The sequence below is a fragment of the Medicago sativa genome, chromosome 1, assembly GCF_051527215.1.
Source record: "Medicago sativa cultivar Bolivia chromosome 1, Bolivia_mono, whole genome shotgun sequence".
Lineage (NCBI taxonomy): Eukaryota > Viridiplantae > Streptophyta > Magnoliopsida > Fabales > Fabaceae > Medicago > Medicago sativa.
The window spans coordinates 30,401,336-30,421,183 of record NC_140749.1 but is presented as its reverse complement, the minus strand read 5'-3'; the positions used below and the strand labels follow the sequence as shown (position 1 = coordinate 30,421,183).

The following is a 19,848-nucleotide window of genomic DNA, read 5'->3' as shown; positions in this document are numbered from 1 at the left end:
AAAAGTTGAAGGAAAAATTTAGAGGGACTAAAACGAAAAGTTGACATATTTATAGGGACCAAAAACATATTTAACCCTAGATAATAATAAAGCAAGGTTAATTATTTAGCAAGTCTGCCATTTGTCTGCAAAAGTTATGGTGCATAAGTCATTTCCTTATGCACCGTGCATAAACACTTCACAACCATTGGATTCACATAAGAAAAGACAGTATAAAAACAACTTCAAACAAAAAAAAGTCATAAACCAACACTTTTTCTCTCTCTAAGTCTGAAACTTAAAGAGAGATGCTCTGCAAAAGAGTTTCTTCTCCGACCTCCTCTTCAAGCGCCGGCGCGGTGGCTGCCGCCCTAACAGGGCGGCGCCGCCGCGCCGGAGATAGCAAAAACCTTTGTTTTAAAAAAAAAATCAAGAATCCGACATCCATTTTCTTTCTAAACTCAAATCCATCTTTAAAATTTTCGAAAACCAAACATATATGCCTAGATCTAGCTTCAAAGATTCGAAAAAAAAAAAGGACACGGAAGAGAAGAATTTGAAATTGATAGAAGAGAAGAGAAGAGAAGAATTTGAAATTTGTAATGTGTTTGTGATTCTGATGATTGTTTGCTGGAAAAGTGTTTGATGGATTTGTAGTGAAAGCTCAAAAAATGAATTGCTGGAAACCATTCCCACAGCAAAAATTTCTGGAAACCATTCCCACAGCAAAATGGTTTTGGAGTACAACTCACAGAAACCATTTCTTTCCTCCTCCTCCAATTGTGTCAGTCCAAAACTGAATGATGGCAATGGCTCTAGGTCCTTAGTTTTTTTCATCTGCTGGAAACCATTAAGTACATTTAATGGTTTTGGAGTACAACTCACAGAAACTATTTCCACAGCAAAATCGTTTTGGCAAAATTTTATACAAAACATACTATAATAAGGACATTTGTGACTGTCATTGAACCAAATCAACACTCTGAAATCATCATTGAACTAAAATGATGATTTCCACGGTTGTAGTGTTGTTTCGTTTTATTTCGTTTGGTTTCGCTTAGGGGTGTAGGGAAGCAATTATATTTCAAATGGGATTTATGCACGGTGCATAAGGATTTCCTTATGCACTATAACCGCTCCCCCATTTGTCAGCTAACCAGGATGCTTACCAGTTTTAAACTTACTATTAGTAGTAATCTTTCTATTATTGTTTCTTAATTATTTTATGGGTAGTGTTAACTTGTGTCCTTATGACACATGTTAAGAAATTCAAAAGAAGAAATATTCTATAAAATTTTGTGCATTCAATTCATTAAAAAGTTAAAGATTAAATGTAATACGTACATTCCAATAAAATATTTTCAAATTTGATTCATTAACTTGTGCCTTAAGGGCACAAGTTAACATTTCCCTTATTTTATTTTTAAAATTTTAATTACATTTAACTATTGTTGATTTATTATTGAACCAATTTTTTAGAAGTTTTCAATGCAAAGCCTGTTTTCAATGCAAGTGTTCAGCAAAAAGATTACTCCCTCCGTCCTAAATTATAAGCAAAAAAAAACCATTTTCTTTGCCCCAAATTATAAGCAAAAAAGACCAACTTTATCTTATTTAATTATGTTTTTTCAAAAAATTATCTTTTCTAAAGGAAAATTAAATGCAAAGTGCATTCAATTTGCTCTCTTTTTAATTTTTTTTCTATAATCAACTACCAATGAAAATTGTTTTTACATCTTCCTATAAAATTTATTTCAAAGATAACACAAAAAACTATGGTACAAACTACTATGTTTTAGTTTTCTTAATAAATGTGATTTTTTTTTGTATAATATGGGACGGAGGGAGTATACCGCATGCAATGAATAAATAGAAAGGAAATCAAAAAACAAAAAACTAGAAAAACCATTCAACTTTCAAAATAAAGTCATACACCCCTTGCATTTTCCCATTTTTTCTTCTTTGAAATCTGAAATCTATCCACTCAAAATATCATCATCAATATTCTTTTCTTTGAGACTGCTCACTTTTACAACAAACCTTTCATTTTGCCTTTCAAACTTTTCATTATAATCCTCGTGCCTCTCTCACCCCGTGGCCTTCTTCAATGCACATTTTCGGCTTCTTTGCATATTTGGTGGTGAAGGAGAGGGAGACATTATGAAAGCCATATTTTTTCAGTTTCTTTAGTAGAACATCACAGTTCTTCAGTTTCCAATGCTTTTCGACTTCTACAATAGAAAGGTTTTAATTTTACAAACCCATTTTCAGAACATGTATTTGCCATTTTGCCTTCGACATAAAACCCCATTTTCTTGATATTATTTTTATTTATTTTTTATTTCGAAATAACAAACCCACTTTGTCCACATAACACTACCGTATCAGGTTTTGTCTTCCTCTGATGAGACTAACATTTAGCTTCAACAGATACAAACATATACTTCATGTCTATTTCAGTCTCATGGTGTGTTTTCTTTCTCATTTATTTTCTGAACTTCCTCTTTGTTTTCATGTTCTTTAATTTTATGGTTTATTTTAGTCTCAGAAAATTCGTATGCTATACTTTGACAAGTTATTCCTATTATAGAGGAATAGCCAGGAGTAAGTGAATGGCCAGTGGTCGGAGATCAGAAAATAACATAATGATTTTGTGGTTCATTTGCATTTTTATATTTTTTTTAGTCATGCTTTTTTATTATCGGTTGGTTCCATAACTTTTTCCCTTTCAAATGCTTTTTTACAAGTTTACAGTGCTACGAGACTAATAGTTTTAGGTAAAGCTTTAGAAATTTGATAAGTATGTTGGCTCTATTCGTAAAGGATAATTAATTGGCTATTTTATTAGAGTGGTGATAAGCATACCACCATAGGTGGCATCCACCCCTACACACCCACACAAAATTTTGACATTTGACAACTGGACCCTACACAAATACACTCAGCAAATGTTTCTTTCTCTCTTTTTCTTTCTTCCTTCACCCTCTCTTCTCACACAAAAACACTTTAGCTCTTTCTTCACCTTCTATCTCTTCCTTCATTCTCGTCCCCACCTTTCTCTCTTCTTCACCCTTTTTCTCCTTTCCCCCTCGCTGAACACCACCACCAACCACACCCCAAAGCTCACCACCACCGCCGGTCCACTTCTTTTCCAGCGACGGTGATGGAAACAACGATCTCCCATCCATTTTTTCCAGATCTGGGCTACCTCCGTTCTACTCACTCCATTGTCGTCGTCGTCTCCGTCAACTTCTTTACCTCCGCTGCTCCCTACTCCGTCCTCCTCTCACCTCACCGCCACTGTCCCATCAACCTCCCACCACCACCATAACCATCGTCCTCTTCTCCGGTCTCTTGTTTCTTAAACTGCCGGATCCACCGTCCTCATCACCACCGTTCAGATTCATCGCCTGCGCAGCCGGTGGTAAAGATAGAGATAGGGTCGAGATAGATCGGTGAAATTCATCACAACGACATCGGTCCCGGATTGTGGTCTCAAATTGATTGTTTGTAGTCTGAGTCATCGAGAAATATTTTTATTTGCTTATGAATATGTTGTTGATATGCTATTGACAAGACTTATTCAGATTGGAATGTTAGAAGCAGCAACATTGTTCATTTTTCTGTTGCAAATACATATACGACTCCACAAGGCACCAAATGTTATTATGTTTTTTGTTTGTGCTTCAAGTGATGAGAATGTTGCCTACTGTGGTGAAAGGCCTGATCACCCTTCGAGAGAATTTTCTGATTTCAATATCCTAAGGGATCATTGTGCTCGTCCCTTTGGTTATCTTATTTGAATACATGGCTATTTGCTACAAATCCATGTCAAGATGTCATTTGAAGAATGTGTGTTTGCTTTCAAGGTTGATGACATTGACATGTTTATTTCAACTGCTTATAGCTTATTTTGAAGGAGTTAATTGCATTTAAAAAAAATTAAGACATCAATAATTGTCCCATGAGTTATCTCTTTTGAACGGAATTATTTACATCTGGGAAATATAAACTAGCCAAATATATGGTCTGTATGACCACATTTTTACAAATACATGACCACTATTTTTTTATAAATTAGAACTTGTCCGTCCTTAGGTGTGATAAACTTGCCGATTGTAAAACTGTTTATTTATGGTTGGAAATGCTTTTAGTGCAGTGATCAAATGAGATCATGCGTTCGATTCGCCTAAAACAAGATTATTTATACCTGGTAAAGATAAACTAGCCAAATATATGGTATGTGTGACCACATTTTTTAATATGCGTGACCACTATTTTTTCAGAAATTAGAACTTGTCCGTCTTTAGGCGTGATAAACTCGTAAATTGTAATCGTAAATTGTAAAATAAGTTATTTATTGTTGGAATTGCTTTTAGTGCAGTGATCAAATTAGCTTATGTGTTTGATTTGCCTAAAACAAGATTATTTATACATGGGAAATATAAACTACCCAAATATATGTTTTGTGTGACCACATATTTTAAGGTGCGTGACCACCATTTTTTCAGAAATTAGAACTTGTCCGTCTTTAGGCGTGATAAACTTGCAGATTGTAAAAGAAGTTATTTATCGTTTGAAAGGCTTTTAATGCAGTGATCAAATGAGATCATGCATTCTATTCGCCTAAAACGAAATTATTTACATCTGTGAAATATAAACTAGCCAAATATATGATATGTATGACCACGTTTTTACAAATACGTGACCACTATTTTTTCATAAATTAGAACTTGTCCGTCTTTAGGCGTGATAAACTCGCGGATTGTAAAACATGTTATTTATGGTTGGAAATGCTTTTAGTGCAGTGATCAAATGAGATCATGCGTTCGATTCGCCTAAAACAATATTATTTACACCTGGGAAAGAAAAACTAGCCAAATATATGGTCTTAACGACCACATTTTTACATATGCGTGACCACTATTTTTTCATAAATTAGAATGTCTCACTGACAATTGGCTTGAATTGATTTTTTTTTTTTTTGCACATGTAAGTTACAGATAACCAAATAAACGAACAATATAACCATAATTTGTCAAAGGCGTTACATGGATGATGGTAACTTTGAATGGTATTGATACATGAACAATTATTTTTTATAAGCAAACATGAATTGAGTTAAAGATGGTTATTGATGAAGTAGTTTAGCATCAAAAACAAGATAAGTATTTGTATCGTCTCCACAGGGATTAGTGCGTTATCAAAGACAGTTTAACATCAATTATCATTCCAAGTATTAAGAGTACTTGTTTGTTTGAATTGAAATGTAACTAACTAAACTAATTGCAAAAAGTAAAAGATGAGATAAATAAGGTTTGAAACTTGTTAGGAGTAGCGTTCCTTAACCAAGCGTCACACGTAACCTAATGATCTATACGAATTCTAGCTTTATAAACAACATTATCACAATCAATTCTAAACTACCCTTCGTGTCCAAAGTGATATAATTATCTCTAAGTTATCGTTTAAACATTCGTGTCCAAATCCCTTAAACGATAACAAAGTCGATCAGATAACTTAGTCGACCGTGTCCAGCCTGATTAAGCATCCGAAAGCATTAAACTCTTGATTATGGTGATTATCACAAGATTAACAAAGTTGTCAAAGAAGTTAACCTGAGATATATTGCTACTACTCTAGCTCTAGATTCAAGAGTTTGTGTCCAAATCATCTTGAATCTTATTGAAAGCATTAACACAAGAATAACAACAATATTGAATATAAATTGCTAGAATCATATATTGCAAGATCAAAAGGATTACATGTTTAGCAAGATCAAGTACCTCTCATCCTAACAAAGAGTGTTTAGCTACACATCATCATGGAAGCCTTGCAAGGATGGATTGAAAAGGAAGGATTCATTACACTTGTGATGTCTCAACAAAGAAATAAAGATCCAACTTCCAAAACCACTATCACTCTATGAAGAACTACCCTATTTTCTCTCTAAAAATATCTAAAGGTGAAAAACTAAGAAGAACTAGAAACCCTAGATATTTCCTAAGATATTTACAAAGAATAGCAAGTGGGCTATTTATAGAATTCCCACTATGCTTGAGCTCGCCTCGCGAGCAGCCTTACTCGCCATGGCGAGTTCTGTTTCCTTCACCATTAAGATTCTGCCACGTCACCCTGGGAGGGTCAAACCGCCCTTACTCGCAACGGCGAGTAGCTCTGCTCGCCTCGCGAGCAAGAGGGTGCTCACGGCTTTTTGGCTTGAATTGAAGCTCGCCACTGCGAGCTGCTGTGCTCGCCTCGCGAGCTGTGTAGTACTTGCGGCCTTTTGCACTTTTCTTGGCTTTTTCATGCTTGCTTAGTGTCTTGAGGTCAAATCCTGCACAATTGGGTAAAGTAAGGCAATTAAAGCGTAATAAGGCAATTATCACTTTTATCTCGGCTTTTCCCTAAATTACTTGCAAAACAAGTAACAAAAGTGCTTAAAATATAACATGAAAATATCACTTCCTAGCACTTATCAAACTCTCCCCAACTTAACTCTTTGTTTGTCCTCAAACAAAAGATTGAAAATCAAACAAGTTAATAGAACAAGACACAAGTACAAAAGGTTTTTGAAAACATCTTCAGATAAATGATTTAAAAGTGAATGCGCTGGCAAGTCTAAGTTTCCAACTAATCTAAAATTCTACTACTAACATGAGATGAGTCCTAAGTACAAAGTTCATGACAAATATTTCAAAACAATAATACATTTATTTACGAACCACACCTAACACACTTCTTTGCAAGTAGATAAACAATTGAAAACATATAAATGAGGGTTATGAACACACATCCGAAAATCAAGTTAACATTCCAATCAAGTTATGTGTCCATCCAAATATCATTTTAAAAGGCATAAAAACATGGATCAAAAGGTCTTTGAGGGTTAAAACTTGGCTTGGCTACAAAAGAAATGTCATATGTGGGGCAATTGAAATCAAAAAGCCTATCAAAGAGGAACATTCCTTGTATCAACCATTAAAATTCACAATCTTATCTACCAATCAATACAAACCCTTGGTGCTTAAACATGAAGCACTTTGATCTTGACAACTTATTTTCTTTTTGGATTTTTCTTTCTTTTTCTCTTTTTCTTTTTCTTTTCATGTACACATTGCTTTTCTTTTCTTTTTGTATTTACAACAACATGTTGTCTTGATCAAAGATAAATTTACACCATAGTACTTGACATAAGATTTACATCTACCTTCTCTCCCCAACTTGAATCAACAAATACCCTAATTGAATGTTCCTCTACTCTAAGGCAAAAGGGACAAATAACATTGAAATTTTAGGGTTCAACAATTAAAAACAACTCAGAGTCCTAAAGTGCGTCAAAAATGAACTGGATATTGAAAAGTTTTAAAGGCAAATTCATCAAGCATTGTGCTTATGAATTGACAGTTCATAATTGAGGACTCCGATTCATTTGGCTCAAGTGGGTTAGCAAATACTCGCTCTTCTCACAAGGTAGGCTATTTGTGGTCAAGTACGTTTCTCTCATTAACAAAAATATGCCTTGATCACTTCCATGCCTTCACACAATTTTAAAACAAATATCGGATTTAAAATAACACAATTGAGTTAAACAATGAATCCGGTCTCCTTGCATATGTACAAACATTTGAGGTTTCCTCACTTTTAGGCTAGTACTACGTGGTTCAAAAATAAATAAATTATTGCAAAAAACTAAATGAAATGAAATTTGCACAAAGTACTCGTTCCATATTCGAGTAAAAGCTTAGAAAAACTGGAAACTTGTACCTTAGCTTTGCGCTTTAATCACAACTATGAATCATTATCAATCATCTGAGATTTGAAATTAAGCAAGAGTGATACGCAAGAAACTTCCATAATTAAAATGAAGTACTAAATTAACCAAAAGTGCTAACACATAATTTTAACTAACAAAAGATAACTATATACAATACTAAAAATGAATACTAACATCACTATACTAATTAAGAACAATTGTCATCACACACCAATATCCAAAAAAAAAATGATTAAAACTGGCCAAACTGCAGCTACTCGCAGTTGCGAGCAGCTTTACTCGCAGTTGCGAGCTAAGAGGCAGTCAAAAATGGTCAATGACCAATTTGCTCGCAGTTGCGAGCTGTTTCACTCGCCATTGCGAGTTGAGACAGTTCAGAATTCTGCTCTCTGTTTGTTTTCTGTTTTGAATGTTTTGATGCATGCTCATGACTATTAAACTTATTATGCATTAAAAACAGTAAATAAACTCACAAAATTGGGTTGCCTCCCAACAAGCGCTTGTTTAACGTCGTTAGCTCGACGCCTTTTTCGTTAGGGTGGCCAAAATGAGACGGACAATACATCATCCTTTGTGTTCCTTCTCTTTGGGAGGAATTCCATGAACTTTAAGTACAGATGATGTGGAGTCCATGTCCTTCTTAACTTTGATTTGAACAAGGCGCAAATTTCATCAATGACCCGGTCTATTTCAGCCTTGCTCACTTTCTTCCCCTTTTGGTCAAATGTTTCTTCCTTGCTAAGTAACCGTTCCTTTTTCTCTACCACCTCTATCACTTCTCCATTATCAACAGTGTTGGCCACTTCAATATTTGACCTTTCTTGAGGAAGTTCGTCTTTGTGTGGTGCACCAAATTCTTCTAATGTTGTAACTTCCTCATTTTGAACAACAACTTCTTCAACAATCTCTCCAACTCTCTCAAACATGTTTGGATTATTTTCTTGTTCTCTAAGAGTGGATTGATTGTTGGCTTGGCTATCCATGATTTGTGCTTGAATCAACCCAATTTGAAGTGATAAAGTCTTCAATCTTTGGTTGGTATCTTGCATGTTTATCATGGATTGTTGCATGAAGATGTTCAAAGTATTTTCAATCTCCGAATATCTTTCATCTTCATAAGAATGTTGCTGATACTGTGGATAGGATTCATACTCGGGTGGAGTATAGAAGTTGAAGTAACCATGATCAGCCATGATTTTGGCTAGGTGGTGATCCTAAAACGGAAACAACTAACAAGAACTTTTCTTTGTTCATCAAAGAGGGGTTAGTACAAATAACTATAAAGTAAAGACAAATATTTACGGATTATGTACGAATACTTAAAACGATAAATCAATCGTACTATCTATGATATCTAAACACCAATCCCCGGCAACGGCGCCATTTTGATGAAGTAGTTTAGCATCAAAAACAAGATAAGTATTTGTATCGTCTCCACAGGGATTAGTGCATTATCAAAGACAGTTTAACATCAATTATCATTCCAAGTATTAAGAGTACTTGTTTGTTTGAATTGAAATGTAACTAACTAAACTAATTGCAAAACGTAAAAGATGAGATAAATAAGGTTTGAAACTTGTTAGGAGTAGCGTTCCTTAACCAAGCGTCACACGTAACCTAATGATCTATACGAATTCTAACTTTATAAACAACATTATCACAATCAATTCTAAACTACCCTTCGTGTCCAAAGTGATATAATTATCTCTAAGTTATCGTTTAAACATTCGTGTCCAAATCCCTTAAACGATAACAAAGTCGATCGGATAACTTAATCGACCGTGTCCAGCCTGATTAAGCATCCGAAAGCATTAAACTCTTGATTATGGTGATTATCACAAGATTAACAAAGTTGTCAAAGAAGTTAACCTGAGATATATTGCTACTACTCTAGCTCTAGATTCAAGAGTTTGTGTCCAAATCATCTTGAATCTTATTGAAAGCATTAACATAAGAATAACAACAATATTGAATATAAATTGCTAGAATCATATATTGCAAGATCAAAAGGATTACATGTTTAGCAAGATCAAGTACCTCTCATCCTAACAAAGAGAGTTTAGCTACACATCATCATGGAAGCCTTGCAAGGATGGATTGAAAAGGAAGGATTCATTACACTTGTGATGTCTCAACAAAGAAATAAAGATCCAACTTCCAAAACCACTATCACTCTATGAAGAACTACCCTATTTTCTCTCTAAAAATATCTAAAGGTGAAAAACTAAGAAGAACTAGAAACCCTAGATATTTCCTAAGATATTTACAAAGAATAGCAAGTGGGCTATTTATAGAATTCCCACTATGCTTGAGCTCGCCTCGCGAGCAGCCTTACTCGCCATGGCGAGTTCTGTTTCCTTCACCATTAAGATTCTGCCACGTCACCCTGGGAGGGTCAAACCGCCCTTACTCGCAACGGCGAGTAGCTCTGCTCGCCTCGCGAGCAAGAGGGTGCTCACGGCTTTTTGGCTTGAATTGAAGCTCGCCACTGCGAGCTGCTGTGCTCGCCTCGCGAGCTGTGTAGTACTTGCGGCCTTTTGCACTTTTCTTGGCTTTTTCATGCTTGCTTAGTGTCTTGAGGTCAAATCCTGCACAATTGGGTAAAGTAAGGCAATTAAAGCGTAATAAGGCAATTATCACTTTTATCTCGGCTTTTCCCTAAATTACTTGCAAAACAAGTAACAAAAGTGCTTAAAATATAACATGAAAATATCACTTCCTAGCACTTATCAGTTATGCAATCTACTCCCACTATTCAATTAGTACAAGCAGCAGACGCTGCGGGTTTAGGGACATATCCCACCCATGAGTTAGAACCAAACCTTTTTCTACTCCCACTAGGCTATGGGCAACAACAATCTTATTTCTTTTAATAAAAATTACAGTACAATTGGACAAAGTAGATAAAATGTCTATGCACAAATTGCAAGCTCAGAATACCCATCTTCAGTAGCACAAGCTCTAAACATTCCTGGTGTATTATAAGGCATTGCAACTTCTCCAGCAGCAGACACATCAATTAAACCAACAATGCCCTTTGGTATGCGCTCGTGTACAACACAATCAGCAGCTTCCTCTAGAGAAAGACCTTTGAATTCCATCACTGCAGCCACGTCTCTTGCTACTGTCCCGCGTATTAGTGCTTCGCCTATCCCTGTTGCAGAAACTGCACATAATTCGTTGGCATATGTTCTAGCACCTATGAGTGGCGTGTCGCCAATTCGACCAACCATTTTGTTCACTAATCCACTAGTTGAGGTTGCTGAAGCTAGATTTCTGTAGCTATCAACAGCTACACATCCAACAGTTCCAAGATGACCATCACCATTAGCAAATGGTGTTTCTGTTTCACTCTTGGTAGTATCATTTTGGATTGGTTGGGTATAATCAATCTATATATTTGTGAAGAATATAAGTTATTCAATATGATAGGAGAAGGGAAAAAACACATTAGGTGACTAATGTGACATAAATATGCTACTAGTACTGTAAAAGTTATATACCTGGACCCTATTTGCTTCTTTTGCCTGATTTAGCCTTTCAATGTTTTCTGGAGTAATGAAATGGCTTGTATCTACAGTCTCAACCCCCTGCAAAATAAGGATACAAGATCATGAATGAAAATGAGCAACAAACTATGATCATTATTTACAAATTCACCAGTAATTCAAGGTGACTAGTTTTTTCATAATGAAATCCACATATATCCTCATTGTCATGAATTTTGTTTAAACAAGGCCTATCGAATAATGGACCTCTCAAAAGATATGTATTTTTCACAAGGTATCAAACTAGAAACGTATGTATTTCTATATATATTCTTTCTGCATTTAGAGGTCAGGGTTTTTACGACTCTGTTGCAACTGCGATGTGATCGCAATGAAGGCCACAAGAGCCACATTTGATTAATAGCATTCTTAACAATATCAAGTTTCACAACGCGATTGCAACCATTATCGTGATTGAAGACATTGGTTATAGTAAAGCGTTATATTAAAGTTTTGTTTGGATAAATATGAGGAGTATTATCCATAACCAAACGGGCCAAAGAAACAGCATTAACAACAGTGCTAAGACCGGAAACAGCACCACATTTCATTGTATTTCCATTCATAATAGAAGCTTCCATTTGGTGAGAACAGAACCTCTACCAGCATTGAAGTGTGGAATATTCTCCAACTCACGAACCTATGAACAATGATTATTATGAGAATCACATTCAAAACAGAAGAAAGTGCAAATAGACGGTAGGATTAGACCTCTCAGTTAATTGTTCTTAAGTCATCTTATGGCTGAAAGTCCCTTTCTCGAGAACCTATCCATCCACTTATTTTCTATACCCTGAATTTGATCCTTTCAAGAGAACCTAAACCTAACCTATTAAACCCCAAACCTTTTGGTACTCCACACCAGGAAAATGTACAATAATAGTTTGTTTTCTTAAGAAGTGTGCAGTGGTGCATAATGAGTTGTACGCCAATAGCAAAATAGATCTTTAAAATATCACAAAATTCTCTAGTAGCGAACTTATATTAGCTACGATGATTTTGCGGCTAAACCCTATTCAATTTCCATGCATCCTAGTTATCATATCATCTGATTTGACATTCTTTTAGACAACATATCACTGATAAGAAAGTATATACAACATGGGCACGCGCTTACCTCGTCAGCAATCATGGCAATAAGTGATGAATTGTTGGCAGGAATCAGAACTCTGTTGGCCATATCGAATAGCTGAAGACAAATACAACGAATAGCATTGATGAATAAAATGCATAATATCCCTTGATTACTATGAATCAATTCAGCATCAACTTGAAAGCTTAACAATACGTTTTTTATTTCTTCATACAAAATCACAATTCAGAGTCGAGAAAAAAAAAGGTTGAAATAATGTTAAGATCTATAGATTGAAAACAGAATGAGAATTGGAACAAGTTGATCGGAGATTAAAGTGATGATCTAAATGAATTACGTGATGAAAATGATTAAAAGAAGATCGAGATCGTGGTAAGCAGTGTGAGCATCAAAAGAACTGAATTAAAAATTTGACAAGTTGGAAAGCAAAAGAAAGGATGAATAGAACGCACCGGATGCGACAGATGAGATGGAGAGGGCGGAGCGTGACGGAGACGGGCCATGTTGGATTTGAGAGCTTCGACACCGATCTCGATGCAATGACTGAGAGCTTCTTCGCGTGGCTGACGGGCTTCCGGTGGAAGTGAACATGGGACGGTTGAGGGAGAGCGGTCCGGTTGAGGGAGAGAGATGTAAGAGTGGGATTAAGACTGAGAGAGAACAGATCTGTGAACAGAGAAGAGGAACAGATTGTGGAAACTACCAAACTATCCCTAGCGCGTGAAATTACCAAACTACCCCTGCCACATAAGCAGTGGTACAAAGGGGTGTATAGAAAAGGGGTGTACATGAATCTTTTTCCATTTTATTATTCTCCCCTACTTTGAGATTCCATAAGGTGTGCACAAAGTGGCGGACAATTTCTGGGATTTGGTGAATATGAGACTATTTCCTACTCTATATGTCTTCACTCTGTTAGATTACGAGGAAAAGAACTCGAATTGTTTTTGATTAATTTCCTCTTATATTTGTTGCTCTATCTTCGTTAAGCAAACGTCTAGCACAAAGTGGTAAGAGTGTGACGAGAAACCACTAAACTCTTGGCAAATGTTTATACTTATTATTTTTTCTTTATTTGGATCATGCTATTCTCCAGTTCATTGTCTTAATATTTATCATTTAATTTTGCAGAATTTGTTGTTATGATTATGATTGTTTCATATCAACTAAAGACAAAAGATTTAGATATATTGCAATAAGGTCTATGAAGAGGCAAAGTTGGATGGTTTAAAAGTTCAGAATATATTGTGGGTGTTAAGTGATGTAGTTTTGTCGCGTCATTTTTTGGAGATCAAGGCTATTTGATTAGCTTTTGACTCACTTTTTATTTCACAACTTTGAAAAAATTTATTTAAATTGGGGGGTCCGGGGGTTTGTTATATTTATGGAAGGTATTAGCACCCTAAATATTCGTAGTACTCTACGAGAACCTTTTGGTTTTATTTAACGTTTTGTGCTATAAACTTGCTTGTTTTTTGTTTTTTTTTTTTAAAAAAAATGAAACTTTGAAATGATTAAAAAAAGGAAGACCTAATTATCTACATTTTATTGATTTGGAAGGACGAATGTCCTCTGCCTACGTACCCGTGAGGGATCAAAACCTCGTAGTTCGGGGTAGAAATTGTTTTTTTGTTTGTTTTTGTGTTTTTTATTAGATTTTGAAAAAAAAAGTTAAAAGAAAAAGCCAAGTGGCAAATAAGCTGGTTTGTGTTTTTTAATTGAAAAAGGGTAGATTCAAAGTATGATTAGATTGATTTAGAATTTGATTAAGAAAACAAAAAAAAGAAAAAGATCACTTGGTTTTGGAACCAAGGTTTATTATGAAAATATTTTGAGGTTTGGTTAATTAGAGCATGAAGATAAACTAACGGAGCGGTGAAAATAAATGCGTGTGGACTTATGGTGGCGTTGGGTCACCACAAAGTCCCTAATAACAATATATAAAGCAATAAATAGAGACACACACACACACACACACACACTATTTTCATTTTTCATTTATATTTTACATTGGACCTAATTACATGCTAAATCTTGCAATAAAAATAAATGACAAAACTAAATATGCATGAACGATTAATAGAGATGTATGATAATAAACCTAAGCTAATAAAAAATGCATGAGAAATAAAAATAAATTGCTAGAAGGGACTAAAAATGCATGAGAGATAATGAGAATAGAAAGCAGGGAGGGTGCAAGCAGTTATATGGGGGTGCAGTAAAAAGAAATCAGACTGGGCCTCAAAGACAGGCAGTGGGCGCTCATGGGCCTGGGTCAGTCAATAAGAACCATGTGATTTAGATCTGACAGCCTGGGGATCGAGGGTGCATGGTAAAACATGCACCCGTATGCACTGGATCACGGGGTTATATACATAACCCCACCGTCCCAAATTATTCATTCTGCACATGCTTTTTCTCTCATCTATCCTTCTTTTCTTCTCTCTCTCGTTCACTATTCTTTTTTCTTTCTTTCTACATTATTTATTTTTATATATATCAACACAAAATAAACAAAACAAAAAAACTATATAAGCCTAAATCTAATATGAAAAAGACTACCTTTTACTTGTTTGGTACCGGATTTTTTGTCAATTTTGTGGTTGATTTTGTTTATGGGAATGGTTTGTGAATTGATTTTGAGATGGATCCTGGCTTGATGTTGTGTTGCTGGATTTGCAGCTGTGATGTGTGGGTTTATGGTTGTGGTTTACGGTAAAGTTGTGGGTTGTTGAATTTCTGGAATTGATTTTGGTGATTGTGGATTTGATTGTGTGCGTGACTGATAGTTTGTGTAACGGTGTTGGTGCAGGTTTTGGTTCGGATTCACGAACTGGTGATGGCGTGGAATTGTTTCATTCGGTTTCGCAGGTTTAGCAAAATGCTTCTGTGGTTTCTGGCTGTTTGTTTCTTGCAGGTTTGTGATGGGTGGAGCGTGTTAAAAATTGGTTTTGTGAAAATTGGGTTTGAGAGGTTTTGATGATTTGTCATTACTGCTGCCCCCCTTTGTGTTGATGATTCTATCCTTCTTAAAACAATTTTGCAATCCTCAAATTGGACAGAAATTAACTCTGATTAAAAACGCATTGAATGGGTTTTAAGAGCATTGAAAATGTTCGACGCGTTTTAGCTGAGAAAGGCAAGGAAGAAAGTTGACTGTTTGGAATACATCCTGAGATTGTGGCGTAGCTGAACCAAACAAATTTTGGACCTCGGACACTTTTTCATGACCTATTGACACTTTGTTTTTTTTTTTTACTTGGACAATAAAATAAAAATGACTAAAATAAAATATGAAAAATGATTAATTAAAAGATAAAATGAAAATTGAAAATAGAAATTAAAATTATAAAAGATGGAAATTAAAGAGTAAATAACAAATAATAAAAAAACTAAAGAAAACTAAAAATATAAAAATATAAAGAGAGAAGAGGGCCCGACTCGGAACCAAACATGAGGTATTTTAAAATACCTCTCTGCCGAATTTTCCACTAAAAAGTCAGAGACTAATCAGGGTCAAACGGCGCATGAATGTGGGACCTTAGGTCAAAAATTGGGGTATGACAGATGCCCCTATTTAAGTTTCTTCGTCCGGAGATTGGAAGATGGAATCTTTGATTTGACGGATCGAAGAGACTTAAATATAAAAGTACACCAATTTTGGACCTAAGATATCGTGAAATGCTCATGATGCGAGTATGAATGCAGGACGACAAATATGACTTGACTGAGACGAGAAACAACACGAGATACCCACATTCGTTGAAGAAAAAAGGGACCCGACTCCGCTAGAGGGAATGTAGTTTCACTGGGGAAAAGATCGTCCACTACCGTAGTGATTTGAGACGATAGCTTTAAAGAAGACAAGACTTTTTAGCGACATCTCTAGAACAGCTACGCTGGGGATGACACCATTGAAATTGAAATTGATTGGCGACATCTCTAAAACAGATAAACTGGGGACGACACCATTGAAATTGAAATTGAAATTGATTAGTGACATCACTAGAACAGAAAAACTGGGGATGACACATTGAGATTCCGTAATCCGGTAAACCGGGGAATTGAAACACTTGATATTCCGTAATCCGACAATGCGGGGAATTGAAGCACTTGACATTCCGTAATCCGACAAAGCGGGGAATGACACATTTGATATTCCGTAATCCGTTAATGCGGGGAATTAAAACACTTGGTATTCCGTAATCCGACAACGCGGGGAATAACACATTTGTGAAAGTAGAAATTGAGTGGCGCCTCGTCATCCGACAAACCGGGAGATGACACTCTTCGACATTCTGTAATCCGACAAACCGGGGAATGATGATTTTGATCTTCCGTAATCCGACAAACCGGGGAATGATGATTTTGATCTTCTGTAATCCGACAAACCGGGGAAAGACACATTTGATATTCCATAATCCGTTAAACCGGGGAATGAAACATTTGATATTCCGTAATCCGATCAGGCGGGGAATGAGATACTTGATGTTCCGTAATCCGTTAAACCGGGGAATGAAACACTTGATATTCCGTAATCCGACCAGGCGGGGAATGAGATACTTGATGTTCCGTAATCCGTTAAACCGGGGAATGAAACACTTGATATTCCGTAATCCGACAAAACGGGGAATGATGATTTGATATTCCGTAATCCGTTAAACCGGGGAATGAAACATTTTTTATATTCCGTAATCCTTTAAGCCGGGGAATGAGATACTTGAGAAGATAAAGATTGAGTGACATCTAGTTTTCTGACAAAGCAGGGATGGCACTTTTGTGAAAATAAAATGTGACCTCGAACATGATCGTTTTCATTGGTTGGAACTGATCGTTTTAAACCTGATGAAAGGTAAACTCAAGCGGTCCGTTATTTAGGACTGGCAGCTTGAAACAAGATAAAAAGGTAAACTCAAACGGTCCATTGTTTAGGACTGGCAGATTGAAACGATTGAGGACTGAAACGAAAGGATACGACCGAACAAGACTTTCTGCGGCTGATGCAACCATGTATGAATGATGTTGTGTATATATTGTGTATGCATGAATGTATGAATATGTGAAAGTATTAATGTATGAATGTATGATTGTGTAAATGGATGTATGAATGTAACTTTTACGACTGCATAAACTGTATATGACGGGTAACTCGATGAAACGAGACAAGTCAAGTAAGATGGGAGGCGGACTGACATCCCAGTACAAACACTCGGCAAACTTCCTTGGAGATGATACTTTTGTGAACAAATTGAACCGTTGATGGGATAAAAATATGGCACAAGGTAGCAACTGATGCCTCCTGGGGATAGAGCCTATTGTTAACCAAAAGTCTGGAGCAAGTGGCCATTTGTAAACCGGCGCAGTGCGTTCTTCCACTAGTATGCTTTAACAGTCAATTTTTTTTTTGAAAATCCCTAACTTTTGCCTGGACCGCCCTTTCGGGTTTTCAGTCCACCGGGAGTATATTCCTTTTTTATGCCCCTAATTTTTGCCTGGACCTCCCTTTCGGGTTTTCAGTCCACCGGGACGCTCTCTATTGCCTAAGCCGCCCTTTCGGGTTTTCAACTTAGCGAGCTTTTATTTTTGTATTTTTTTTGTATTTTTGGACTGTGACAGCATCTTGCTCAAAACAAAGGTCCTCTCCACATTGCTTAGACATGCTTCTCTTCCAGAGTGTAACCGTTCTCGAGGCGGATGCTGATGTACGCTTCACCTACTCACAAGTTCAAAGATAGTGTGTTTGTTGTTCACACTTTTCAAAAGATGTAAAAAAAAAAAAGTTTTGTATTTTGAAATTTTGAAAATTTTTGCTTCAAATATTGCCATCAAAAATAGAAGAAATTTTGCAAGTAGAATAAACAGGAGTTCCAAATAAATGGGCACAGGCTCAAACTGGATGAATTCAGTGGTGCCCTGCCAATGGCATGGCTCCACGGATCTTTGAAAAATTTGGAAAATGGTAAACATAATGGGAAGGGTACATTGAACACATATAACCGTTATTCTCCCTAACAACTTTGAATGCCCCAGTTCCGAGTCTTTGATCTGCAGATGCTTCGAATCAGAGGTTCTTTTGACGACTGGATGCCCCGAGAGGACTGTGCTGACTGATGCAGTTACTTGTCATGATCCTTAACTTTTGCATAGATCGCCCTTTTGGGGTTTTCGATCTATCAGGATAATCATCATTTTTTTTTGTCTCTAATTTTTGCCTAGACTGCCCTTTCGGGTTTTCAGTCTACCGAGACGCTCATTTTTGCCTAAGCCGCTTTTTAAGATTTGCGACTTATCGAGCTTTTTATTTTTTGACAGAGTATTTCTTGACTGCACCAGTGTTCATAGGACGTGTCAGTTTGTCACCATCCATAGTTGTGAAAGACATTGCACACGAGCCTTCATAGTTAGGCATCCACTTGCCCCTGGAGTCTGGTTGAAAAGATAATACCTTTTTGGGCACAAAGTCTCCTTGAATTTCACGAGGACAAACCTTCTGGTTGGAATTTTGTTTCAACCTCTGTTGATATAGTTGTACAAGGTCGTCTTGCATTTTAGCAAAACCCCTATTGACGGGAATTCGATCTCCGCGGGAAGCACGATACTGAGGGATGGAGGGGGGTTGCCCCTGTCGAAATGTGTATTGAAGCATGATACCCATGTAAGGTAACTGTAACATCTCATACCAGTCTTTGTAAGTAAATGCCATCTTCTGGACAACCTTCTTTATTTTTGACAACTTCGAGGGCTGAGATGCCCCAGTATGTGAGAGATCTTGTCGAGAGTCTCTTCATTCTTCCCTTCTTCCGCTTCGGACACAGCGAACTCAAAGTTGGAAAAGAGTACATGGTTAATGTGTTCAACGGGTTTATTAATGCATGATTTGATTATTGATTTTGATAAGTATAAGTTATGATTATGCAGATATAGATTGATTATTTTTGTGTTTTTTTGTATTACCATTTTTCCAGAATAAGCACAAAATAAAATTAAAGTCGGGATCAAAACGAACTTTTTATTAATGACGACAATACTTAAAGCAAAAAGCCCTACACGAGTTCACTTTCGTCTCGGGCAGAACGAAAGGATTCTTTTTGAAAAACGAAAATCAACAAACAACAATTTATTTAAACAAATGAAATAGTTGAAGGAACAAAAAGCAACGACCCTAAAAGCGGCAAATCACTCCATACATCACTAAAACTACGCACTACCTCTTCCGAATGTGGTCCCGTGATCCGGTATCGGATTAGCTTTGCACATTCGAATTCAAGTCTGTGAAGCATAGGATATTGGCTTCGACTAAATCTTGAACTGCATTCCTCAAAGCATAACAGCGCTCAACATCGTGACCGGGCGCCCCTTGATGGAAGTCACATGAGAGGTCGGCTCTAAAACCTGCTGGCAATTTTCTAGGCATCGGAGGAGGCGGCTTGGTTTGGACATAATTCCCTTCG

At 36.4% G+C, this 19,848-nt stretch overlaps 2 protein-coding genes across 2 annotated transcripts; both read right to left on the bottom strand.

The window, feature by feature from the left end:
• Nucleotides 1–7,156: 7,156 nt before the first annotated feature.
• Nucleotides 7,157–9,074, bottom strand: LOC146954191 (uncharacterized). Its single transcript, XM_085715249.1, has one exon. The coding sequence runs from the start codon at nt 8,947–8,949 to the stop codon at nt 8,290–8,292; it is 660 nt and encodes a 219-aa protein (XP_085571375.1). The 5' UTR covers nt 8,950–9,074; the 3' UTR covers nt 7,157–8,289.
• A 1,488-nt stretch (nt 9,075–10,562) lies between these two features.
• LOC146954190 (isoaspartyl peptidase/L-asparaginase-like) lies at nt 10,563–13,198 on the bottom strand. The gene is made up of 4 exons (XM_085715041.1): nt 12,850–13,198; nt 12,422–12,493; nt 11,260–11,346; nt 10,563–11,148 (listed from the first exon to the last, which is right to left on the bottom strand). Exons 1-4 carry the CDS (start codon nt 12,898–12,900, stop codon nt 10,669–10,671), a joined length of 690 nt encoding a protein of 229 aa, XP_085571167.1. The 5' UTR covers nt 12,901–13,198; the 3' UTR covers nt 10,563–10,668.
• Between the last annotated feature and the right edge of the window lie 6,650 nt (nt 13,199–19,848).

Bases quoted from the DNA above. Each gene is read 5' to 3' on its own strand.
- LOC146954191 (XM_085715249.1), bottom strand. From the start codon at position 8,949: ATGGCTGATCATGGTTACTTCAACTTCTATACTCCACCCGAGTATGAA.
- LOC146954190 (XM_085715041.1), bottom strand. From the start codon at position 12,900: ATGGCCCGTCTCCGTCACGCTCCGCCCTCTCCATCTCATCTGTCGCAT. The intron at 11,347-12,421 runs GTAAGCGCGTGC...CTTATTTTGCAG, and splicing joins TTGCCATGATTGCTGACGAG to GGGGTTGAGACTGTAGATAC. The intron at 11,149-11,259 runs GTATATAACTTT...ACAAATATATAG, and splicing joins AAGAAGCAAATAGGGTCCAG to ATTGATTATACCCAACCAAT.